This window comes from Lactuca saligna, chromosome 2, assembly GCF_052625555.1.
Source record: "Lactuca saligna cultivar CGN05327 chromosome 2, ASM5262555v1, whole genome shotgun sequence".
In the NCBI taxonomy this organism is placed as follows: domain Eukaryota; kingdom Viridiplantae; phylum Streptophyta; class Magnoliopsida; order Asterales; family Asteraceae; genus Lactuca; species Lactuca saligna.
The window spans coordinates 152,769,782-152,797,773 of NC_136418.1; the positions used below are offsets into that span (position 1 = coordinate 152,769,782).

General features: G+C 37.2%; 3 protein-coding genes across 3 annotated transcripts; 2 read left to right on the forward strand and 1 right to left on the reverse strand.

Annotated features, from left to right (window-relative positions):
* The first annotated feature begins 7,209 nt into the window (after positions 1–7,209).
* Positions 7,210–8,555, forward strand: LOC145032169 (uncharacterized). Its single transcript, XM_078980884.1, has one exon. It carries the CDS (start codon positions 7,290–7,292, stop codon positions 8,358–8,360), a length of 1,071 nt encoding a protein of 356 aa, XP_078837010.1. The 5' UTR covers positions 7,210–7,289; the 3' UTR covers positions 8,361–8,555.
* Positions 8,556–8,867: 312 nt separating this feature from the next.
* On the reverse strand, positions 8,868–10,901 carry LOC145032170 (transmembrane emp24 domain-containing protein p24delta9-like). The gene is made up of 4 exons (XM_078980885.1): positions 10,427–10,901; positions 9,734–9,943; positions 9,338–9,414; positions 8,868–9,229 (listed from the first exon to the last, which is right to left on the reverse strand). Exons 1-4 carry the CDS (start codon positions 10,646–10,648, stop codon positions 9,085–9,087), a joined length of 654 nt encoding a protein of 217 aa, XP_078837011.1. The 5' UTR covers positions 10,649–10,901; the 3' UTR covers positions 8,868–9,084.
* Positions 10,902–11,435: 534 nt separating this feature from the next.
* Positions 11,436–14,813, forward strand: LOC145029220 (phosphate transporter PHO1 homolog 9-like). The gene is made up of 11 exons (XM_078977823.1): positions 11,436–11,990; positions 12,071–12,350; positions 12,499–12,547; positions 12,637–12,708; positions 12,794–12,923; positions 13,040–13,419; positions 13,501–13,650; positions 13,732–13,884; positions 14,070–14,348; positions 14,432–14,571; positions 14,649–14,813. The coding sequence occupies exons 1-11, from the start codon at positions 11,441–11,443 to the stop codon at positions 14,737–14,739; spliced, it is 2,274 nt and encodes a 757-aa protein (XP_078833949.1). The 5' UTR covers positions 11,436–11,440; the 3' UTR covers positions 14,740–14,813.
* The last annotated feature ends 13,179 nt before the right edge of the window (positions 14,814–27,992 follow it).

The window sequence follows — 27,992 nt, forward strand, 5'->3', positions numbered from 1 at the left end:
GAGTCATACATCCAGACCTGCTCACGAACTCCCTGATGTCATCCCTCAGCATCTCGTGATATCGTGCCTTCTTCATCTCCTCATCCGCGACATACTGCGGAACAAGAAGGGCTCTCTCTCTGAACTTGGCGGTGATCTCCGCCACAGTCTCAGTAGTCTGCGTCAAATCCTGAAACTCCCGGGCCAACTGCTGCACCTCAATAATCGGTGAAAACTCCGCTCTAAACCTCGTTGAGAAATCACTCCAAGTCATCGCGTCCAACGCGGCATCATCACCCAAAGCGTGACCAATCTCCTCCCACCAATCCCTCGCTCTGTCCTTCCGAAGACAGGAAGCGAGTCTGACCTTGTCCTCCTCATGACACCGGCTCGTACGGAATGCGTTGGCAACATCAGCCAACCATCTGCTGCTAGCGATGGGGTCCCTAGCCCCATGATAATCTGGTGCCCCGCAAACCCTGAACTCCCGAAACGTCAAGGTACGCGCTCCCAACAAAGCCATCATCTCAGTACGGAAGGCTCCCAGCCTCTCATCTAAAATCTCCAATATACCCTCCTTGACCGTGTCAAAGATCACAGGAGTCTGAGCTAGCATATTGCGCGTAACCTCCGCTGATATCAACTCTCTCATCCGCTCCTCAAGCTGCTCGGCCCCTAAACCCGAGCCTAATCCCTCTCCGGCGCCTGATCCGCCCGCTGGTCCCTCTTGCAATGTCACCATACTGAAACATACAACATAACCACTATCAGAATACTCCTCACTGCTGCGAGACGAAACATACTCACTACCAGGTTCCCAGTCTTGTCTCGGCCTTCCCTGAATCGAGTACGGATCCTTTGCTTTCAGTAGTACGGGCCCATACTACCTTCCACATCTATCCGTACTTTCCTCAGAAACTGCTTTGACTCCACCAGGTCCCTTTTCTACTTCTACTGCTCCCAGCACGACCTCATCCTAGGCTTACCCTAGGGAAACCTTTGACTCAACTCAAACCAGTCCTCAGCTGCTGAAGGCCTCCTCGCAATGCCAATTAGCCGTCACCTGGATACCATCACACGTGACGAGGCTCAGATAATCCTTCAAGTAAAAGACTCGTTCCTACAACGGTTGGACTCAAACAAGAGCTGCGCAATAGGACCAAATCCAACACTCTGAGATTCTTCAACCCTGATCACATGTGACGTGATGTATCCACCTAATGGCAAACTCCCATCACTTAGAATCCCACAATGCACAAAGCAAGCAACATTCAGACAAGGGAATATCTAACCATAACATACTCGAGCAATCATATCCACATAGCAAGAATCTGAACTAGCATGCAACACAACTCATAAACTCAGGCATAACCTAATTAGGCTATCCTACTACTGACTATTCAGCACTATCATGCAGATCAAAAGCACATATAACAGACACATAAGGCATCCTCCCTAGATCCTCAGTCCTAATCTAGCATGCTGTTCTATTAACTGATAGTCAAAACATAAACTTGTATGGGTATTTTGGGGTACTTACTTGAGCTCGGTTGATTGCATGCACCACACCTCTTTTCTCTTTTCAAAGTTCTTTTTTTTCTGAATTCTTTTTACTTTTCTAAAACCTTTTCGTTTCTTAAAACTCTTTTTACAAAACTGTCTTTTCATATTGAAAACTTCCTTACCAATTCCTCAGTTTGAGTTCAGACACACCCTGAGAGCATGTCCGAATCCCTCAAACCAAGGCTTTGATACCAACTTGTAACGACCCAAAATTTAAGACCAAAAATTTCTTTTAATAAATCATTACTTAAAGTAAAGTCATCATTCCAAAACATAATATGAGTATAAGTTTTCAAAACACATGTTCATTATCAGAGTAAGCATTCCCAGGCTGTCTAATCTATGGTGTGTGCCATGCGATCACCCTGAGCTCCTCCCTCCGCTACCGGAAGTACCTGAAACCAAAACTAAAAACCGTATGCATGAAGCTTAGTGAGTTCCCCACCCTACCACATACCATGCATAACTACATACTGCACATATTGGGCACGCCCCCTATCTTGGGCCTCACCCCCTACCATGGGCCTCGCCCGCTGCAACGGCCCTGCCGCTCCAGGCCCCGCCTGGCTTCGAGCCCCGCTCGGATACAGATCTGTTTACTTAGGCCTCGCCTGTCACCGGGCCTCGCCCGTCAACAATTAATAACACATAAACATTTCACAACACATAACTAACACATGCAACTGGTTCTGTCCTAAGGCCTCGCCTATCCTGGGCCTCGCCCATGTCCTGCTACTAATGAGTCATGGAACACCGTCCACGCTACTAATGGTAGTGAGGTACGGGCCTAGCCCACTCTCACTCATGTTCTAGTTCGGGCCTTGCCCCTAATCTGCTACTAGTGAGATATGGAACCCCATCCACACTCTGCTATTAGTGAGATACGGGACCTCGCCCACACTCACCTCCCCACCAGGCACATACATGTATCACACAGACAACAAGTATAAACTATCATATATAAACAATTCCTTGGGCACCCGCCCGCTATTGCTGGACCTCGTCCTGCAAATAATACTAGCATACTGTGCCTAGGGCTAACCCCCGGGTCTTCTACTCATAACTACATGGGCCGGCATTGTGGCCTTAGAACCATTCACACAAAGGGAAACTCACCTGCACTGGCTGAACTTGTTGATGATCTCACTAGTTGCTGCCTGACAACTCACAAAACTCCTGCTCCCCTTGCTCCCCGAACTACCAATATCAATGCAACACTGAGTCTAAATGACCCCCGAAAGACAACCAAGTCCACCCTGGTCTAAAGTCAAAGTCTTGGTCAAAGTCAACCTTCCAGGTCAACCCTACTCGCCGAGTCACCCTACTAACTCGCCGAGTTCATAATATTCAGATTCCTTCCATTCCTGACTCGACTCGCCGAGTCAGTCCATGACTCGCCGAGTCTACCGATTTCTGAGTCCAGACCTGTCCAACTCACTGAGTCTCCACCTGACTTACTGATTCGAGTCACAACTCGAGGGGTTTGGGGTTTCGCGACCTGACTTGCCGAGTCCAAGAACAGACTCGCCGAGTCCAAGAACAGACTCGCCGAGTCCGAGGCAATCCTCATACGACTCGACGAGTTGTTCATCCCACTCGTCGAGTTTCTCCACAACTTTATGCTACTCGCCGAGTCCACTCAAAGGACTCGCTGAGTCCCTTCAGTTCTCCTTACATGCAGAGGATTTTAGAGTCATGCATGGACTCCAAACTGTAGATCTACCATTCCCAAGCCTATTCCACACGTAAAGTTGCAAACTTTACGTGTAGAGAAGGAGATCTAGGCAAAACATGACAAAAACTAGGGCTTAAGGCAAAAAGACTCCAAGATCCACTCAAGGCTGATACTTTATGGAATTATAGACCAAAACAAGCATGGATCTGAGGTAGCAACCTCAGATCTGGACCTCAAGCTCGAGATTGATTTCAAACATGGCTTAAAAGCCCCAAAACTCATAACCAAGGAAAGTCTGGAGGAGAGAAACGACTTAATACCTTCAAATGCTCTGAAATGATCCCCAAACTTCGGATCCAAAGCCACTCCTTGATGCTTCAAGGATTCCCACTTCTTCTTCTTCCTTTAAATCACTCAAAAATGGCCAAAAGCATGAATGAGCACAATGGGGGCTTAGGGTGCGGCGTTCTGGGTGAAAGGGGCAGTAAAGGAACCCTAAGGGAGAGAATGGGACGTTTAAATAGGCTCTAAGTCCCGATTTTAGGGTTTTCTCCGCACAGACCAGACTCGTCGAGTCCCCTTGGCCGACTCGCCGAGTCGGTCACTTACTCCTTGACTTGGATCCCGCTCGGACTCGCCGAGTCCTTCCTTAGACTCCCCGAGTCGACCCTTAAATTAGGGCTTTTCTTTCCTTTCTTGGCCTTTGAAACTTTGGGTGTTACATCACCGATCAAGAAACATCACCCATTTAACAAGATCCACTGGACAACATTTGGTTTCTCCATTGAAATCTGATTGTAAGCAAGATCAGTAGCCTGAATAGAAAACCCAATCGGCTTCAACCCGCCATTAAAATCGATTTACAACCAATTCGAGCTCATCGTAAAGGTGGAAGCACAGGAAAAAACAGCAACGAGATCTCAGCTACACGAAGAACTCATACTCTAAACCAAATCAACCCTAATCCCACCATTTTCAGCCAAATCAATGGCAGCGGCTCTGCAAACCCTAATATACTATCAGCAGACACAACCAAACACCACTCATCATCTTCTCCACCCTGATCCCTCTATCACAGCCTACAACCCATCATCTTCTCTACTAGTGGATTTGTTCGTCACCAGATCTAGGTTTGCTAGAGTTTGTAGAGGCGGGGATGGCTTTGTCTATCTCCGACAATGACATCCATGAAACCCTAGCCACCATGAACATCCCAGATCTGTGTCCGAGGGAGTAGCAGATGAAGAAGATAATGTAGATGAAGAAGCACAGTTTGTCGGTGGATTTGAGTAAGATACACAAAGGATTTGAATCAAATGTCACTATGAACATCTCCAACTTGATGAACGAAGGTGATGGTGGCGGAGTGGGGAGACGCTGAAGTTCAGATGTATTCCAGATTTTTTGTATGTGATATATATACCATTGGGCTACAATATTGAACTTGGACCGGTTTTCGGGTCCGGAATGACCCATTCCGGACCAAAATGTTAGTTTTAAAAAAAAAACTTGGTTATATTTTAAAAAAAAAAAACCCAAAAAAAATGGTTAGATTACTCAATTTCCTTAAAAATAAAATAAAAAATGATTAACACCATTCCTCTAAAAAAAATAGTAGGTCTTATTATAGATTTTATTTATGGATATGTTTTGGATTCATTTTCTATTCATTAAAATGGCAACACACGTATATTGTAATTTACTTGGTTATATGTAACTTTTTTTATTTTTGTATACATAAGCCAGAAATAAAACATTCTAAACGCCATTTTCCATGAATTAGCCGCGTTTGTCCTAGAAAACAGTTTTACCATACTCAAAATTAAACATATATTTATGTTTCTGTAGTGCCATTCTAATTACCGTACTCAAAATTAACATATCATTGTATTGTAATTTACTTGGTTATTTATAACTTTTTATAGTTTTGTATATATAAGCCAACAATAAAACATTCTAAATACCATTTTGGATGAATTTGTTGCCTTTCGAATACGTGTTCTGAATTCGCAGCATTTGTGCCCAAAACATTTTGTAAGCACATACTCAAAATTAACATATATTTATGATTATTTTATTTATTTATTTTGGTGTTACAACGAGTTAGGAATACTTAACAAGTAAATATAAAAAATTCATTGATTAACATAAATTAACATAAAAAATCATGTCAAAAGTTTCTTTTCTTGATTTCCCATACATTTAGGCTTGGTTAGTAGTCACATAAAAGTTGCACATTAAGCAATCCAAACGTCTCTTGCATGGTACCGGATATTTTGGCCGCAAACAACCAAACACATACAGACCAAATGTGCTTATGCATGGTTTTACTGGAGCTGTTTATTTATTTTGGGGCAAAATGTTTGCAGTTTGCGGATTATATCTGCAAATTACATTTGCAGTAGAAGAGATGGATTAAACGTCTGTAGTCAGAAAATAAAAGATTGTTTGTTTTTTTTAATATTTGCAGACTATTAAAATAAACTAAAATTTAAATAAACTAATTTTTTTAACTTCAAAGTGATTTTTTTAATATTTTTTTGATTTTGTTATAAATAATTAACAAATCTAGATCAACTTTTATGTATTATTGTATAAAAAGTGAAAATAAAATGGTATGAATTAACGTATATATTTGATAAAAACCAACAATTTTTGTCGCAAAGTTATACCTAAACATTGTAATTAAATATCAAAAAATTAATGCATAAATGGATGGAAATATTTTTTTTTCAATTAAATCAATAAAAACGTACTATAAATATTTTTTCAAGAAATTGATGATATCGCATTAAATAATGTTTTTTAAATTTTGGCACACAAATTATAAGAATATATATATATATATATATATATATATATATATATATATATATATATATATATATTCATATTTATATAAATAATTCAACGATCATTATTGTAATAAATCTTTATTTATAAATTTATCAAAATGTTATGTTTGTGTTGTCGAACCTTTTTTTTAACGTATTGTAACTTTTTTTTTTTAAAATTTATTATCATTATTAAAGTTGGAATAAATATACATTAAAATAAAAAAAGATATGCGTTTTTTTTAGGTTAAAAGATGTCTGAAGATGTTAAAAGACTTTTGTTCACATATGCGCAAAAAAAAAGCACCAAAAAAAGGGCGTGACATGTGGCATTTAATGGGTTTAGAAAAGTGATATGTTGCTATAAATGATTCTTTTATTAGAGAGGTAGACTAGTTTTGTTAATAAAAGATTTTGGAAATTAAGTCATCATTTTCTCTCTTTCTTATATCGGCACTCACTCAAAGAGTGTAGGTGATTTACTTGTTTTGATCATATCATGATGTTTATGAAATGATACTCTCTTTATTCTTTAATTTCTATTCTTAGCTCATCTAATTTATTTAAAATGAAGTTTTAATTAAATTATATTACATTAACAACGTCACTACTTCATCGATAAATGTTTTCTAGAAAGTTGTTATAAATGATGCATTTTTAAATATTTTATTATTGAGTCTTAATCCCCAATATATCTAGTTAATGAGAAATGTATAAATCTAGTTCATAGATGTTACTTAGGACCATAGCAAGGAGAGTTCGAATTCTTGATTCTTCGAACTGTAAATTTTTTAAACAAATGACATAACTCCAACAGAGAATCGAAATGATCATTCAAATCCAATGAAATACGACTTTTAATGAGCACATAACATTTCATGGAGACAAGTTGATAAAGCAAAAACAGTAGTAGTTGAGATTAATATGCAAAAAAATTTATTTTAAGTCTAAACCGGAAAAAAAATATAAAATATAGGGTCTTTTATGAAAAAAAAAACAGTTAGTTTACCTGTTGGTTGGTAACCTGTTAGGGTTTAAAATAACACACTTTGAGTTTTTTTCGAAAAACTAAAAGTTTTAGGTTTAAAAAAAAGTTTTTTTATATGGAAAAAACCCTAAAATAAAATATCAATTATTGTATGCTGACTTTTATTACATTTCACTGATAAAAGCGTCGATCGTGATCTGGATCTGATCACGGAAAAATCGAAATCCCCCAAAAGCGCTTACCACCAATCATGTCTTACTACCCGAAAGGTCACCACTACGAATCCGGCGACGATGTCGATGACTTTGATGACTACGATTCAACTCCGTACGGAGGAGGCTACGACATCCACCTCACCTATGGCCGTCCTGTCCCTCCATCTGAGGAAACTTGCTACGCTCCCACCTCAACTTCCTCCGGCGGCTTCGACTATGAAAGATCCAACTATTCATCCTACGCCGAGCCAAGTGCCTACGGCGAAGAAGCCCTTGACAATGAATACAAGAACTATGCTCGTCGCAAGCCCCGCCCTGGCCATACCCCTGCTGCTGTGACCCCTCAATACGGTGGTGAATCTGGTTATGGTAGGCCTGAGGAGCCTACTTCCGAGTATGGATCTGGCTATGGACGGAAACCTGAAGAGCCTTCTTCTGAATACGGATCTGGGTATGGCCGGCGTCCCGAAGAGCCCTCTGAGTACGGATCTGGTTATGGGCGGAGGCAGGAGGAGCCTACTTCTGAATACGGATCTGGTTATGGTCGGAGGCAAGAGGAACCTACTTCTGAATATGAATCTGGTTACGGTCGGAGACAGGAGGAACCTACTCCAGAATATGGATCTGGTTATGGTCGGAGACAAGAGGAACCTACTCCTGAATATGAATCTGGTTACGGTCGTAGACAGGAGGAACCTACTCCAGAATATGGATCTGGTTATGGTCGGAGACAAGAGGAACCTACTTCTGAATATGGATCTGGTTATGGTCGGAGGCAGGAGGAGCCCTCATCTGAGTACGGATCTGGTTATGGCCGGAAGCAGGAGGAGCCGACTTCTGAGTACGGATCTGGGTATGGACGGAGGCAGGAGGAGCCAACTTCGGAGTACGGATCTGGGTATGGCCGGAGGCAGGAGGAGCCAACTCCGGAGTATGAATCTGGATATGGGCGTAGGCAGGAGGAGCCTGTTTCTGAGTATGGATCCGGGTATGGCAGGAACACTGAGGAAGAATACCCTAAACCTAGTTATGGTCGGAGAAGCGATGATGAAGATGATGATGAGGAGAAGAAGTATAGGCACCACCGCAAGCATTATGAAGATTGAAGTGAAGTTTGGTTTGTTGGGTTCGTAAGCTACTACCAATATTATGAATAAAATGGTGGGCATCATAAACAACTGTTTTCTGTGTTTGATGTTTCTTTATGTTTGCAATGTGTTCGAGTGTGTGGTTTGGTATTGTTTCGTTTGGTTTTTACTAATATAAAAGTCCCAAGCTTTTAAGCTTTTGGATCTTTGAAAGTATGATTTCAGCACCTTGAATCTTCTAATATGAATCACATAATATGCAATCTTGCTGTATTCTTGGTTTTCTTTGACAAACTCAAAATTTTGCACTTTCTTATATGTGATGAGTTTAAGATTCACGAATCTATTCAGGTACTGGTTTTTTTGTATGCAGGTTGAAATGTTGCAAAGATTTTGCAAGTAAAACATTTAAGATATTTGACACTAATAATGTGATGAATTCAGCAAAATGGGGTGTGTGACATATACAATGGTACAATCATTGTTGACGCCCATAAAACACCAGTGTCAAATATATATAAGTTTTTGTTAAAAGAAAAAAATCCATCTACGAAGGAAGGAATCATAGATGTGAGATGATTACAGTTAATTTCAGTTTGTGATAATTTACAGAGGTTTCTGAATTTGGAGAGCTGGTATCACAGTTTTGTAAAGTAAACATTATAAAAGAAGAGAAGAAAAGTAATGAATATAATGAATGATATGATAAGAAAAAAAAAAAAGGGAGGAAAACGTAAGTAAATTAAATGAGCTTCTTCCTCTGAAAAAACGACTTCAAATGCCATAGCTGCAGGGCAGCAACTGATAAGCAAACAACAAGGGAGCAAAAGCTGAAAGTTGCCATCTTGGAATTAGTTGATCGAATTAGATGTTGCATCGTTTCCTCCCTACATAATATAAACAACACCACAAGCATGTTCACCTTACGTTTTTACTTTTTGGAGAAACAAAAAATAAGGTAAGGTGAGTTGTGATGTTTAATGTTTAGTGTTTACCTCTCTCGAAGATTGTACATCTCCTCGTGGACAGTGGTGACTGAATCATACAGTTTCTTCAACTCAAGTTCCATCATCTGTCACAAACAGCTACATGTCAACATATATGAAGCCACTTCTCTTCATATCTAAATTTGTTATTATGATGTTTCTCTTCATATAACTAGTAACATGAATGAAGCCATTTCTCCACATCTAAAATTTGATATTACGATGGTTACTTTCTGTTACAAAACTTAATTCTTTGTTGGGAAAGTAAGCATGCTATGTTTTGCACAAAATAGTGATAGTAAGCATTATTGTATTGACGATGGTTGTCACATTCAAAACATTGAATATTTTTGTAAAATTGTGTTTTTATGAAGGACAATAGAAAGAAATGGAAGAATAACTTACTTCAACCTGGCCTTTTTTAGCCACTTTAGACCAGTCTTTTGCAGCCAGGCCTGATTTCCACTCGAAATCAATTGACAGTGTCTTCTGTGGAGATTGTTTAGCAGCCCAAAAACAGGCCATGTAATCACCAGCCTCACCAGCAGTGAATGCAAAATTACCAGAATCTCTTCGATCTGCATAGTGATAATTGTTCCCAAGCGGTGAAGTTACCTATATTATATACACATATCATATCACACAATAACCCTTAAACACTAATCCCATATTTCACAATAATATTGTCAACAGAATGTTCCAAAATTTTCCTTCTTCCATAGCCATTGCATTCTCTTGTTGAAATATCATACTGTTAACTCACTGTTAAGCATACAGGTCGAAGCTCACATACAAATAGTCAAATACATTTACAAGTATCAGCTATGCGGTTATGTCCAAAATTACTCTGTTTATGCAATGGTCGCTAGTTTGTTTGCATTACAGTTGAAGCAAAAAATGATGAAGCTCACATAGATAAAAGCTGATTTAAAACCCTAAAAGAAGCAAACATGCATTCTTGGCTGAATTGCTAAGAGAATAAAGAAGCTAGAATCCTGAATTGCTTACTAATCCCGGTTTAATTAGTTTCCATGGAGAAATTGATCGAAGCTAAGAATCAATGCACGCTTGAAAAACAAAATGATGTGGGGAACTGACCCTGACAGTGACGCGATCCGATTCAGGCAAAGAGAAACCTTGGACACGCTTGACGACGCTATACTTGCCGACGGTCATTGCATTGATTTTGATGTCCTCCGTTATGCATTTCGTGGCTCCTGTTTTCAAATCGAATCTCATCCCCTTTACGATTATTGGTGTTGAAGCTAATCCTAATATCACCACCACAAACAATGTCGCTATGTTTCTCGATCTCCACATTGTTGGTATGATTATGGGGGTAAATTAAAAATAAGAACCCTAGATTTGGCAAAAAGCTCTCTCCAAACTCGGATCATTTGTTTCCTTAATTCCCCTTGTCCAAAATTAACGACCCTCAACGAACTAAACCTTATAACGGTGTCGTTTCGCAAAACATTGTAAGCTTTGAGTAAAAAATAATAATAAACATTACCTCGTGATTAACGGGATAATCTACATGCTTATATGCGGTCTTCAAAATCCCAACGATCCATTATCGAAAAGATAAAAGTGTTAAGCCACTTCTTAGAACATAATTGTCAATTTAATGGATATTGTTTAAAAGCAGGTGATACCTTCGTTTGGACTTAATACTTAAATAAATTTAAAAAGTAGTTATACCAAGGATTCGGTCATTTGTTTGGATTCGACGAGAAATTTGCTTGGCATCAAGCACGAAGAACCATGAAAAGACTGTTGATCTTCGATGAAAACAGTCATCGGAGAGGAGAAAAGGAGCCCTGTCACCGCCGTTTTGCTGCACTGGAAGGGGCGGAGGTCGGAAACGCCATTGAAGAAGCTGCACTGGAAGGGGCGGATGACTGCGAGATGCCGCCAGCCCAAGGTGTTGACTTCGAATGTGACTGGACGGCGGTTCTACCAAGTGAGATCTTCAATTTTGTTTTTTCATTTGCGTGGACATATTTGTCTCTATGTTCTACCTTAATAAATATTATCTTTCAATGCTACCAATGTTTATATAAGCTCTACTTGATCATTGCATCGATCTTTACCAGTTAAACAACCTGAAAAATGAAGTTTGGGAAGGAATTTGCTTCACAAATGGTGCCGGAATGGCAGGCAGCATACATGAACTACAACCACCTCAAGATTCTCATTAAAGAAATCTTGATTTTCCGGCGACTGCAGCTAAACGAGTCAACCCCGGGGTATCAGGCAAACCCACCACTGCCATCAAAAGGTTCATCACGGAAGAGAAAGGTGTCTCTTCACAAAGCCTTCGGTGGACTAACAAATGGCAATTCTAATAACAAGGATAAAGAGGATGAAGTGATTCTGGTAAGTGCAATGCAGCAATCGGAGGAGAACTACCGGACTGTTTTCCTCCGGTCATCGCAGGACGCCGGAGAGTCTGAACTAGGGTTTTTCAGAAAACTTGATGATGAGTTCAACAAAGTGATCGATTTCTATAAGGGAAAGGTAGGGGAGATGGTGATCGAAGCTGAAGAATTGAGTAAGCAAATGAACGCTCTTATTGCTCTTCGAATCAAAGTTGAAGATCCGCTTTTCTGCAGTTCATCTCCTATATTTTCCTCTCGATTCGCCAATGAACAAATCACAGGTTATTTGCGACACTATAGTTATGTTTTAGTGACGGTTATTATTTTGACGCTAAAGTAAATTTTTGACGTTTTCTGTCAGATCTGATTCAAGAAACAAAATTGCATGGGGAAGGAAATGGCAAACGTAAAATAGGAAGTGGTAGAATGGACAAAGAACACGAGATGGTTTCTTTAGATGTTCTAAATCATGTAAAGATCAATGTTATGCCAGAAACACCAAGGTCATCGTTGAAAAATGCTTTCAGTAGTTCAAAATTAAGCTTCTCATTTAGTAAAAAGGAACTCAGAAATGCAGAACAAAAGTTGAAGCAGGCTTTTATCGAGTTCCACCAAAAGCTTCGCCAACTGAAAAGCTACTCGTAAGCAATATGGATAATCCTCAAACTATTTGTTTGCATATTAGTGTTGCTCTCTTAATCTTAGCTGACGCTTTTTCAAGCATTTTTACAAGTTAAAGTGTCGCTAAGCTGTTCTTTCTTTTTTTTGTAACTCTCTTTAATTATACAGCTTCTTGAACCAATTGGCTTTCTCCAAGATCATGAAGAAGTACGATAAGGTCTAAAATTTTTGATTTTCCAATTTCCATAGTTATTTCTACATGTACGCATATATGCATTCAACATCTAACCGTTCTATTGCATATAGATCACATCAAGAAACGCGTCAAAGGATTATTTAGGGATGGTTGAGAAATCGTACTTAAGACAATCTGATGAGGTATCTATCAATAACTTTACATTTAGTTGTTTTTCAAATTAGAAAATGATAAAATAAGTCATTTTTATGGTGTTTAATTATGTAGGTTTCTAAGCTCATGGAGAGTGTTGAATCTGTTTATATAGAACACTTCTGCAATGGAAACCGTAGTCTAGGAATGAAAACTTTACGCCCAAAAGCTAAAACGGACAAGCATAGAGTAACATTTTTTACGGGTACGTTGTGGACAATATTATCTTTGTAGGGAGAATCTGTTTATATTTGTCTCCAATGAAAAAATCCGTCACAAATGTGTCGCAAATCTTCTGATGCTATAATATATCTCATACAGGTTGCTTTTTGGGATACTCGGTAGCATTTATCATTGCAATAATCTTAATGATACATGCTAGAGACCTTCTCAACAGTGAAGGGCGCGATCAATACATGACTAATGTATTTCCATTATACAGTGTATTTGGCTTCCTCATGTTACATATGTTAATGTATGCCGGAAACATCTACTTTTGGAAGCGTTATCGTGTCAATTATGCCTTCATTTTTGGGTTCAAACCAAATACCGAATTAGGTTATCGAGAAATGTTACTTCTTAGTTCTGGTCTATCAGTACTCACTCTTGCAGCCATTCTCTCAAATCTTGAAATGGACATAGATGAAAGTGCTAGAAGCTCCAGAACACTAACTGAAGTACTCCCTTTAGGATTAGTCGTGGTAATAAATTAGTCTTTTGCCCTCTTGTAATTTCTTCTGACCAAAAAACTATGTTGATTAGTTGTAAGTTTGATTTTTTAGGTTGTACTTTCGATAGCGTTCTGTCCGTTTAACATCATCTATCGTACAAATCGTTTCTTCTTCATAGCCAGCATATGGCGTTGTATTTGTGCTCCTCTGTACAAGGTTACTCTTCCTGATTTTTTCTTGGCTGATCAACTAACTAGTCAGGTAAGTTTCAAGATATTACAAATTTAGTTACACTTAACAAAATGTTTATAAGAATATTGATCGAACTATATATGATTTCAGGTTCAGTTATTCAGGAACTTGCAGTTCTATGTATGCTACTACGGTTGGGGAGACTACAAAAGTAGAGAATCTAGTAGGTGTCGAGGAAGTAGCGTTTACAACAACATTTCTTTAGTCATCGCTATTATCCCTTACTGGATTCGATGTCTACAGGTATATTTAATAAAAATGGTATATTACGACAGAAATATATAATTCATCAGTAATGACTATATATATTTTAGATTCTAATTAGTTTTCATGATGAATAAGTTTATATTGGTCAACCGTTTTGTTGGTTATGTCATGCTTACTAGTTATTATGATATTCCATATGTTTATTGTGACACTTTGTTCAGTGTTTGCGACGCCTGTTTGAAGGAGAAGACTCGAGTCAAGCTGTGAATGCACTCAAGTACTTCTCAACAATTGTTGCTGTTATTTCACGAACATTTTACGTTCAAAAGAAAGGACTAGCATTGAAAATACTTGCGACATCCACTTCGGGTGTCGCGACAGTTTTCGGCACATACTGGGACTTGGTGTGTGACTGGGGACTTCTACGTAGAAACTCTGAAAACCCTTGGTTAAGAGACAAACTCCTTTTGCCCCATAGATCTATCTACTTTTTAGCGATGGTAATATAGAATTTGCAACAACTTTCTCTCTTTCAAAATCGAATGGTATTTTCATGACACCATTATGTGACGGATTTTTGCAGGTAGTGAATGTGATATTGAGGCTAGCTTGGGTGCAAACGGTGTTAGATTTTCATGAAGCTTCGTTCCTCCATAGAACAGCTTTAGTAGCTTTTCTCACTAGTTTGGAGATCATTCGTCGTGGTATTTGGAACTTCTTCAGGTTGGTGTTTTTAGTGACGGAAATATATATATATTTTTTCTTGGTTAGGATTCGTTGTTGATGGAGAAAAAATGCAGGTTAGAGAACGAGCATCTGAACAATGTTGGGAAATATCGAGCTTTCAAGTCTGTGCCATTACCTTTTAGTTACGAGAACAAGAAGGATTGATAATTTGATCTCCTTTTCGCTTTTTTGGAATGCAATTACCTGCTTTAATAAAACAATTATTAGCGAGTTTTGGAGTGAATAGATAGACTTTAGAAAATAAAAGAAAAACATTTTGTAAAAAGTATATTCTTGTAGACCAGAAAGATCGTTCAATATTGTTTCAATATGAGCAATCACAAACAGTGCAAAGAACTGACCAACCCCATACGATCCAGAATTGCCCTAGTTGTAGAATTTGAGAGAGAAAGAAATGAAAGAAATTGAGAGAAACCGAGTGAATCTTCTTATTAATCAAATGGACCTTTTTGATACATATATACATTCAGACATAAAGAGTAAACGACTTAATTAACAAACTTCATAATCATAACTAATCTATAACTAACTCTTAACTATTCAAGACAAAAAAATTACATAAATGCCCTTGTTATATAATGACGGATTTAGCCTAAGGCTAACACTTGTAGCCCATATATCTAAACCAATTACTCTCCACCTTAAGATGTTAAATTTGATCGGTTTATGTTTATTTCATTTCATTTGATTACTCTCCATTATCATTGCACTATCAAGAACATGTTGAATAGACGAAAACGAAGAAACATGTTCTAGTTAACTCCCAATACCTATCAAGTATCTTCTTTGTCTTATAATTGAATATTTTGAAGAGACAAGTAATCATCCCACTCTGCGTGACAAATGAAGCCTACTCTAATATGACTTCCACCTCCCAATCCGATAGCAAGAAGCAAACATCATGATATTTTTGCGACTCTAAAACATACAATCGAGAAAATTGAGTTAGAGAAATGATTCTTACCATGACCCATATCATTCCAAAACTCCCTATCCACCTCATTACTAACCTTTCGTTTCATATAATTATCCATATTCAAAATCATGATCAACCATACCGTTTATAGACTTAACAATCTTTTCCCAAAGAGTCATCACATGTTTAACTCACACTAAATTAGGTTCAACGAAAAAAACGTCAAGCCAATTTAGCTAATTACACCCAGTTGGTAGAAAAAACTACCGATTCCCAAACCCCTCCATATTTAATCTCTTATTTTTTCAAGATCATTCAAAACCTTGATAGGAGCTTTAAACATGCAGAGTGATAAATATCTAGTACTAACTTTATCAAAGTGGCATGACAATCGACAAAGTATTAACTTTCCAAGTAGAACAATAAACGTATTAAACAAACTAACATGAACAAGTGCTTAACCATGTTAGTTCTTTTAAGTTTAACGAACAAATGAACGAACAAGAACGAATAAACAATATTTTTTTGTATGTTTGTTTGTAATAAATATCATTTTCATTAATTTATATTCGTTAAGATGCGAAACAAACAAAAACGACAATGAATAAACATAAACCATTACTAGAAAAATGGATGGTTACCTACAAGTAATTTTGTTGGTATTTGGTAGGAAGCAACAATTACCAACAAAATTCCAACGAACGATGTTTGTTGGAAAAAGGGTCGTGGGAAACCCTATTCCTACAAAATTTCAACGAAATTCCCAACAAATTTCCTACATAATATTTCGTAGGAAATTTCCAACGAATTTCCAACAAGGCGTCCCTAGCCTTCCCGACACATTTTTTCCTACAAAATTCCTACAGATCACCATTCCAAAAAATTTCCAACAGACCATTCCAACGATCTACCTTTTCAAAAAAGTTTAATTTGATGCATTTTTCTGTATGTATTATATTGGTAATAATATAGTTTTTTTTTTTAATTTTATAAAATACCAATATTCAAGAAATTAAAAATAAACAGTTTTTGCAGAAATTATATAATAAACAATAAATCAAATACAAATTCTTTAAATATGCACTATCAACCACAATAATAAACACATAAAAACAATTTAATATAAATCCAAAATGGTACCAATACTTCAACAAAATGATAGTTACTATCTAAATATCCACAAAATGATAGCTATTATCTAAATATCTAATATTTCTTCAAAATGATAATTACTATCTAATATTTCACCAAAACAATTAGGTTTTTGTACTTCACCAATATGCTTAATAAAAAGTTTCCAACAACAAATCTAACATCGATCTTCAGAAGGGTTAGCAAATTGGCTCATCACTTGAGCCGATTGTTGTTCCATTATTTCTTGTTTTTGTTGCATCAAAACTCTTCCATTCTCCGCATTTTCAAGTTGGGTTCGTAGCTACTTAACCTAAAAACAAACATATAATTAGCAATAAAACAATATATAGCAACATTCTTCATCCAATATAGAAACATACAAAAACATATTCTATAATAGCAACACACTTTTCTTTTCTACTGATATAGGTATTGTGCTTATTTTTTATCCATAATAACAACACACTTTATTTTAACAAAATATAACAGTAAATTATTTATTTAGGACTATTTTCATTCAAAATAGCAAAGTACTTAGTAATATCAAACAGACACATAAAAAACAAGTTTAAAAAAAATAACGAACAAAAGTTCTAAATTTATATAGAAACCTTGATCACCTAAAATTTATACCAATACATATATAAAACTAGACACACAAAATATTAGTTTGTTTAAGTTAATAAACAGAAATTATCAAGAAAAATCAAATTATATATATATATATATATATATATATATATATATATATATATATATATATATATATATACTATGGGGGATAAATACGAAAGTTACTCTTCCCGCTTTGCGGGGGAGTCTACTTATGTGGAGGACTATTGTAGACAAAAAAACACACAAACAAGGACTAAATGTACGAATAGTCTAAACTCGAACAAGCACGAAAACGTAAAAAATATTTACATCAAAAAATAGACAAATTTGACGTTATCCCACACATACATAAAAAAGCAAGTAAGTTTAAAAAAACGAACGAAAGTTCTAAATCTATGTCGTGACATTGACCACCTTGAAATTATATCGATACATACATAAAAATAAGCACATATTTTTTTAAGTTAATGGACGAAGTAATTTAGGAAAATCATATTTTAGATGTTATATGGGATAAACCCAAAAGTTTACAAAATGGAAATGTGAAAGTGAAATTTTATAGAGTTCAAAATGGAGGAGATGAAAGTGACATTTTAAAAATAGAACGATGAAAACATTATTTACTAAAGTATTAAAAAAATAAAGAAGTGAAGAATATCATTTTACAAAGTAAAATAGAAAATTAGAAGGACTTAATTTAGCAAACCACAATAATTAGGAACCAAATAAAAACTTAGAAAGACTTAAGTTTCTATCTAGACAAAACTGCACAAATGGTCCCTGTGGTTTGTCAAAAATTATCACTTTGGTCCAAAAAGGTTTGGACTGGCACCAGAGGTCCAAACTTTTCAGTTTTTTGCGAGTTTGGTCCAATTTACTATTAATTTTTTCATAATGATGATTTTGCCCTTATTTTTTTCTTTTTCATTTTTTTTATTATTTAAAGATTTTTTTCAGATTAAAAGAAAAAAGAAAATTTTCCTTTTCTATTTATTTATATAATTTTTATAACAGAAAAAATAGAAAATAAAAATGCAATATCTCTCTCTCTCTCTCGGGTGAAACCTGCCATCGGAAATGGAGTCTCCGGTCATCAAAGAGGAGGCAATTTCCCTTCACTGTTGATTAGCAAACCCCAAACCCCTCTTTCGATTTATGTGATCCCTTTTGATATCTACAACCCCGTAGATGGCCAAAGCGGAGATGAAGGCCACCAAAAAAGGCACAACCATCATCCTCTTTATTTTTCCTTTCTTTCTACTCATCGATACCTGCCAAACACCCAACGATCGACTGCTAATACGGGTGGATCCTTCTGATTTGTTAGTCGTCATCGATGAGGAGTAAAACCACAAAGGAATTCATCGGAGACCGATTGTCCCCCTCACTCTTTCTCACTATTTCTGACTCGGAAATCTTCATCTCCACATGCCACCTGCTGTGTTTCCTCAAATTAGATTCACCCTTTATATCTTTTGAACATAAACAACAAGGATGGACATGAGTAGAAAGAAATGGGAATGGAGCAGTTTTTGTACCACCATTTCTCCAGCGAACCCTAAACTTAACGCCTCCACCACCGTTTGGAAACCTTAACCCTAGCAACGTCAAACCCTAAACGACCGTTTGGAGTAACGAATCTAGGGTTTCTGTAACTCGTAGATCGTCGTCGCCATCGAAGAAGGATAGAGATGAAGAGAGAAGAAGGTGAAGCTAGGTTTTTGAAAACGAAAAGTCTTGAGCTAGGGCTTCTTAATGCAACGGCAGCGGCGAAGTCAGCAATCCTCATTTTGTGTTGAACACATATTCGTCCCAAGTCGTCGCTCTCTATATCTTCCCATCACACTCTCTCTCTCTCTCTCTCTCTCTCTCTCTCTCTGACAGCTTCGTTTACATGTTGCCTAAAAAAATACTGGCGGTGGTGTTGAACCGGTTGTGATGGTGCTCGGCTAGTGGCAGTGGTTTCCGACAAGTGGTGGTTGTTCATATTTTTCCGTTAGCCGATGGTGGTTATATTACATTCCTTTTTATAAAAAAATCAGAGAAGTAGAGAGAGAGAGAGAGAGAGAGAGAGAGAGAGAGAGAGATGGGAAGAGAAAATGGGTTGAAGTTTTCTTTTTCGTTTTTATTTTAATATATTTAAATAAATAAATAAACATAAAAAATAAAGTAAGGGCAAAATGGTCATAATAAAAAAGTTTAAAGCAAATTGGACCAAAGTGGCAACAAAATCAAACTTTTGGACCACTGGTGCTAGTCAGAACCCTTTTGGACCAAAGTAGCAATTTTCAAAATACCACAGGAACCATTTGTGCAGTTTTGTCTTCTATCTAAACAACAAAACTATTAAGATAGGGACCAACCAAAGGGTCTTTGGCCTAGCGGTAAGGAATGACTCTTTCAAATGAGAGGTCATGAGTTTAAATATCATTAGAAGGCATAGGTGATGTTTATGATTAGATTAAAAGTAGGATAATTTCCTGTTTCAAAAGAAAAAAAAATCAAAACAGGGACCAAAGATATAAATATTCTAAACTTATATGGTAAAAATCAAAAATCACAAAGCATACTATTCATTTGTTATTTCTAATTATATATATATATAATAATTTGTTGAAATGTGAGAAAGCTATTTTGGCAAAATAAAGAGTTAAGATCCAAGTCCTTCCTCCGCTTTCTTGACCACATTAAAGTGTCCAAAGAGCAACCGGCAAGAATCGTTATGAGAATTCATAAGGTTTTGTAAGACTGAATAATATAATATTTGTCTTGGGATTGTATATGTTAAAATTTTCTCGGACAACATAACCGAACAACTTTTTATACAAATAAATGAGTTAATGAACTCATATATGAAAAGCTCTTGTCAATGGTTGCAATACTAACATCAATAACTAACTAGGCATGTAAATTGGTTCGGAACCGAAAAAACCAAAAACAAAATAAGCATAAACTAAAAAACAAAACTGGACCGAAAACTACAAAATGTGATATCTAAGAAAGTGTTTAGAACCGGAACCGGTTCGAACCGGACCGGAACAGAAAATCAAATAAACTGTAACTAATAACCAAAAACTAAACTGCATACCATTAATTGGTTCCAACCGATTCAAATTTTGGATTAAAAAGTTCATCCCATCAATGACAACAACAAGGTTTGGAAAGTAGAATTAATCATCGAGGAAGTACTCAATAATGATGTATATATCAGCAAAAGAAAAGGTTACATCCACTCGGGACCAATGATGTCAATCCCTCCATTTTCATTAAATTTCCAACTCATGAAACCACAAGTAGCCATTGCATATTGGAATATATTTATTTATTTAAATTTTGATATAAGTAATTAAAGAAAAATCTGTGAAGCTTGTGAAAAAGATAAACAGAATATATCATTTTATGAAATATTTTAGATAGACAAGGTTGTTTAATAGTTAAAAAATGATTTTCTTTATAAATATAAACTTTTATGTGCCATTATAAAAAAATATGAACTCTTATCAAATAAATTTTAAATGATTGAGCATCGGTGTCCAATGCTTTAAGGATGGACCCATAATTGATTATATGGTCACATTTCATATATGCGTGCGTGTCCGACAAACCACATGATCTAAAGGATAAACTTTTGAGTGGTGTAGGTTCGCTGAAAATTGAAATTCTTGTTGTGAAAGTGAGTTTAAATTTAATAGTAGTATTTGGGTAAATTATAGTTTTGGTCCCTGTCCTTTAGTTAGATTTTTAATTTTGGTCAAATCTTTGAAAAGTTCACATGATGCATCTCTGTAGTTTAAATAAATTACAAAGCCACTCCCTTTGTCAATATCCTTTTTCAATATTTGTTTTTCTCCTAATCAATTACATTTTAATGATACAATGTTAAAAGAGGACCTACCATTCCACCTGATATATGTGTCGTGTCTTGACGTGTAATGTCGTGTCAAAACAGTAAATGTGTTGAGAATTTGACACTAATCCGACCTTTTTAATTAACATATTGTATCGCTTCTACCCATTTATTTTTGTGTCAAGTTCGTGTCGTGTTTCGAGTTAGGGTATACATTGAAATATGTCGTGACATATGAGGTTGAAACACTAAACATGTTGAAATAGTATGAGTTGAGTAGACAGAAAGGAAAAAGTAATAGTTGTGTAACATCCGGATTTTCAGGTACTATTTTTTGAAATTTTCTTATGCTTAAGTTTTTGGATTTGGGAGTTTTGCTTTCCCTTGCATGATGCATTGGTTGCCACGTCGTGGCGGTGACATGTCACCACGACGTGGGGGTTTAATAAGACAGTGACGTGATGCCATATTGTACACAAAATCCTAAGTTTCGGGCTTTGGACCCTATATAAGGAATATTATGGCTAGGTTTTCGACCACCCTCACCCTCCATCACCTCCATAATACCCTAGGGATGTTAAAAAGTCCTGTGGGACCCTGTTTCCGTGGGGACCCCGTCCCGTTTGGGTGATTTTTTTTTAAAAAAATTGGGGGCGGGGATGGGGGCGGGGGCAAGGTTAACCCCCATTTTAATTTCGGGGGCGGGGGCGGGGGTAGGCAATCCCGTCCCGAAATCCCCATGGGGACCCCGTTAATAAATTACACATATATTTATATATATTATTTATATAAATATAATAAACAATAACATGATTTTGAGCTTCCAAAATTCATCAAAAAACATGTTTTTAAGTTGTTAGTATAATTTTTTACAATGCCATAATTTTTTTATTTTTAACATATAAAATTCTGCTATAAATAATTACTTGTTACCTAAAAAATAGCTTATTTTAGCCTAAATAACAACTTATTTTAGCCCCAAAAAAAAAGTAGCCGAAAATCAATCGGGGGCGGGGGAACGGGGGCGGGGGCGGGGGTAATAAAGGGGATTCGGGGGCGGGGGCGGGGGTAGGAACATTGAACATTTCGGGGGTGGGGGCGGGGGCGGGAGATGCACTCCCCGCCCCGTTTGCCCCCGTTGACATCCCTATAATACCCTATTATACATCCTAGCCTCCCCTCTTTATATTTTGAGTTACATTTGGTGTTTCTGACCATTTGGAGGTAGAAAGAAAGCCTTTTTGAGCAAGGGATCATCAAGCAAACTCACCTCCATCTCTTTGTGCATATTTTGGACATTTGTAAGTCTCCAAGCTCTCACCTTTTTGGTTAATCTATTATAGATATAGTATATGAGCTTATTTTCTCCATGTTGTCTTCATATGAGTGGTTGGTGTTGATGAAGTTAGCAAGTTTATGGATCTTTGAGGTCACTTGAGTCTTATATATCTCAAATATGGATTTTTATGTTGATTAGATGCCATGTATGGGGTTTTGGCCCCATTTATCACCATTTTAACTTAACTTGGGATGTGACATGTATTGGACATGCATGTCTATGTGACTCTTGCATGGATTGTATTGACGGGTTACAAGCCTAGTCAAAGACCAAACCAGGACAACGGAAGCAACAATATTTTCTGATCCATGGACTCGTAACAACCAAATATAGCACAAACAATCTATATAACTTTATGGACTTAATAGAACGAATCATGCCTTTGTGTTTTTATTCAACTTCTTAGGTCTCACTAGTTGATCCAACTAAGGTGTCAAAAAGTCACGTGGGACCCCGATTCCGTGGGGGCCCAATCCTGTATGGGGGCATTTGTTGAAAAAAAATCGGGGACGGGGGTGGGGGAGGGGGTTGACAGTCCTGCCACGAAACCCCCATGGGGGACCCCGTTAATAAATTATATATATTGACATATATTAATTATATAAATATAATAAACAATAAAATGATTTTTACATACAAAAATTCAACAAAAACATGTTTTTAAGTTGTTTGTAACATGTAAAATTATGCTATCAATAATTATTTGTTAACCAAAAATAGTTTCTTTTAGCCCAAATAAGAACTTCTTTTAGCCAAAATAAGGTATCCCAAAATCAATCGAGGCGGGGGAACATGGGCGGGGATGGGGGTAAGAAGGGGAATTCGGGGGCGAGGGCGGGGTGGAAAGGATGGAGATTTTGGGGGCGGGGGAACGGGAAATTTTTGGGGGCGGGGAGGGGGATGCAATCCCCGTCCCATTTTTCCCCGTTGACATCCCTAGATCGAACTTGAGAACCCAACGTAGATTTCCTATCTTGTGATCGCATCCAAGACGCAAAACACCAATATATCTGAAAACTAACTCAAGAACTAGTAGGAACAAAATTGGATTAGATTAATATAGAATCAACCAAGATGTGGCAAACTATGGACCACGCCATAGCGATGAGCTCTGACTCTTCTATGGTTTTCTTAGGGTTTCCGAACTTTAGAGGTGAAAGGCTTTTTTTCAATGTCTCTAAAACTAGATTTTGACACCTGTATATATATATATATATATATATATATATATATATATATATATATATATATATATATATATATATATATATATATATATAGGGATGTGATTTGAAACCTTAGAGATAATTACCAAATATATTCGTAATTATCCAGGTTTTTGGTAATTATCCACGAATCAAATCATTCTATAATATTCCATATTCTTTATGTTTTATGATTAATTAATTAAACTATTAATTAATTAGCAAAACAAGTCCCTAAAATAAATATATTTTTCAGTCCTGCTTCATTTTGCTCTTGCATATAACCCAAAAGAAACTACTATTTATAGTAATATTACCGGTTTGTTATGACTATGTGCACTAATCTCCATCATGTATGAAAGACCAGGATTTGTCCCATGGCAATTTCCTCAAAGATTAGGATTTGGCCCCTGATAATTGCATGAAAAAACAAGATTTGGCCCATGGAAAATGAATGAAAGACCAGGATCTAGCCTGACGGAACTGATTATAAGTATGTGATTTGGCCCATAGCTTTCACTTGAGGGTGAAATAGACCTGTTACTTTATGTATGGTTGTATTTAGTATTTTGTGACTTGGGTCATAGCTTTCAATTGGGGTGAAATACACCTGTTACTTTATGTATGGTTGTATTTGGTATTTTGGGTAGCTTGCTAAGCTTTGTGCTTACACTTTTAGGTTTAAATGTTTCATGTACTTCTTACAACAAAGAGAAGGGACCGACATGATTGTATCATATCAACTGGAGATTCCACACTTTTGTTTTATGGTACTCTTATGTTTCTTTTGAAAGTACTTTTGATACTATGATGAACGTTTTATGAATTGGAATGGATGGTTTAGGTATTTAAAAACGAAAATTTTTCTATGAGTTTTGGGGATGTTTCAAATTGGTATCAACGACTTGTTTTAAGGGATTCGAACATACTCTATAGTGTCCTTGAACTCAAATTTAGGATTGATGACTTTTTTTACAAGAAAATGATTTTCTAAAAAGATTTTATAAAAAAAGAGGGAGTGATGCAAGTTGATATTGCCATATTTATACATATATTTAGGCATTATTTTAATACATTTTAAGCTATATCTTGGTTAAATGTAAAGATATTTGGTACTTATTGAGTACAAATTACATTTTGTGTAACACTCGGGTTTTTGAGATATATTTTATTTGCTGATTTGTGAGTTTTGGGGGTTGCCACAATGTGGTGGAGGAACCACCACGACGTGGCGAGGGCGAATTGGCTGCATACTTCATTTAGGCCACCACGGTGTGGTATTCTTTTAGCCAACAACCGTCTAGAGGTCTAAACCCTAAATTTCGGGTTTTTCCACCCTATTTAAAGGAAGTACCATCTAGGGTTTCACCTCTTAACAACCTCCAACACCCAAAAACCTAAACCCTAGCCCTCTTTGAAGCTCTTGACTCATTTGGTGTGTTTTTGTGGTTTTGGAAGGAAGAAGAAATAGCTTTTGTGCATAGATCAAGCAATTACTCATCTCTACTCCTTGTATGCATCTTCTGGATCATTTGTGGGTTCTTAAGTTTTCATCTTGTTGATGTTTAGCTTATAGATCTAGGTTATTTGGTATGTTTTGGTGTATAGTTAAGTTTTGGATGGTTGAAAGATATAAAGTTTGCAACTTTATAGCTCACTTTGGTCCCTTAGTCATCATTTTCTGGATCAATGAATTTGTAAGGTCTTGTTTCCATGCTTGAGGTTTTGACCTCTTTTTCACCTTATTGACATAACTTAAGCCCAAGACTTGCATATGTCATGCATGTCTAAAAATGAGTGATTTTTAGGATGTTTTAAGAGTATGAATGGTTTCTGGAAGGTTTGGATAGTGGGTCAAATGATTAAGGACTTATTGGTTAAGTTATCCCAAAGATAGCGGCCACGATGTGACAGGAATGTGCCACAGCATGGTGATTGTGTCATCCACGACCTGTCTGTCTGATGCATGCTACGACGTGAAAGATTGAGCTCCACAACATGGTGAATGTTTGGATCTTGACTTGTCAGATAGGCATGACGTGGCGATGGTCTGGCCACGACGTGGAGGACGTCTGAAGCTTGGATTGGGGTTTCTTTTGTTTTCCACGACATAGACATGGGCTAGCCATGATGTGGAGATGAAATGATGATGGATTTTACTGATCACCTTGAGGGTTGACTTTCGACTTGGTTGACTTTTAGCTGATTGTTAGTTTTAGAAGGCAAACTAAGGGTTTACCTTGTATGGATTGATAGGCGGTGTTAGCACCATTCTTAGGTTGTGGGTTCTGTTAGTTGTGGTTTCGTCAGCGATGTGAGTTCCTTCACTGTACTCGTGGGTCGAAGGCACCAATGCTGGCACACTTGATTATGTTTGTAGGATGATAGTTGTCTTTGTGACACTTACTATTATGTATGTATGTTCTTGTTGTCTTTGTGACTCTTGATGATATGATTGTATGCTTAGTTGTAGAGGTGAAATAGACCTGATACTGGTTGAAAGAGACGTAAATGGATGAATGTAATGTCTCGAAAATATCAACAAATTTAAACTTTTCAAAACAATCCTTTTACTAATAAAATGTTTACAAAAATAGCGTTCTTAAACATTATTTAAAAACCAGAGTTTCCCAAGATCCAATTTATTGTAAAACCGCGGATGTGTACGGTCACGCCTTCGCCTTGCCATTCTGATAATCTAAAGAACCTGAAACCATAAACAAAACTGTAAGCACAAAGCTTAGTAAGTTTTCCCTAAAGTAATAGCACATAATCAAATAGCACATATACAACAACATACTATGGGTTTAATCAACCATCGGGTTGGAATACCAACACACTATCTATCCAATCAACCATCGGGTTGGAATACCTAGGCCATCAACCATCGGGTTGGAATGCCAATATACTATGGGTCCAATCAACCATCGGGTTAGAATACCCCAGGCCCTCAACCATCGGGTTGGAATGCCAGCATACTATGGGTCCAATCAACCATCGGGTTAGAATAACCTAGGCCCTCAACCATCGGGTTGGAATGCCAACATACTATGGGTCTAATTAACCATCAGGTTAGAATACCCTAGACCCTCAACCATCGGGTTGGAATGCCAACATATTATGGGTTCACTCATCCTCGGGATGGAATGCCCAGGCCCTCAACCATCGGGTTGGAATGCCAACATACTATAGGTTCACTCATCCTTGGGATTGAATACCATCAGGCTTTATTAAACCATCAGGTTGGAATGCCCTCGCCTGTTGGCCTATGCACAAAGTAGAGAAGCCTCGGCCACTGACCAAACATGTACACATATAACAGATAATCATATAACGGTCTATAGCCAAACAAACAAATCTACAAACCACTAAACATAGAAACATCATATCTACCGGATCATAATAGCATATCAACATTCTATCTACTAGGATAATGATCTAACAGATCAGAACATCATAGCAACATCCTATCTACCGAAATCTTGTCACAAACTGAAACATCCCAAAAATACAGTCTAAAATTTTTGTTTTAATTTAATAATAAACCATAGTCATCGAACATCATATAAAAATCATAGACAGTGTATCTCAAAATATCGTAACAAATGTCAAACTATCAGAGCATAAACATCCCAAGATAAACTGAAGTTGTGGTGTGTGCGATGCCATCAACCCGAGCTCTTCCCTTGCTAGCAGAAGTACCTGAAACCAAAATTGAAAACCATAAGCACGAAGCTTAGTGAGCTCCCCCAAACTACCACATACCATACAATAACATATAAAGCACATATTGGGCCTAGCCCACTGCATCAGACGAAGTCTGGAAACTGCATCGGACTGAAGTCCTGAACTGACTGCATCGGACCGAAGTCCGGAACTTACTGCATCGGACCGAAGTCCGGAACTTACTGGGACCTTGTCCCCTGCATTGGACCGAAGTCCGTAACTTACTACATCGGACCAAAGTTCGGAACCAATTGAATCATAACATAGCATAAATATATCAACTAGCATGAATACAGATACTGCATACTGCATTGGACTAGGGTTCGGAACACATAACACAAAACATGCTTGAATCACAAAGACATCAAGCAATCTAACTACTGCATCGGACCGAGGTCCGTAACTACTGCTAACTAAACGAGACGACATTGTGGCCGTAGACCCGTTCCTACTGGAAGGAAACTCACCTCGTAACACTAGCTGTTAAGATGCTAACTCTAACGCTGTCTGGCTGGTACTTCGGGACTATCCGGCTATAAATCCCACAAACACTAGGTCAGGTACTAATAAACGCCCTCACGGTAAAATGACTATTTACCCCTGGTTAAATTCAAC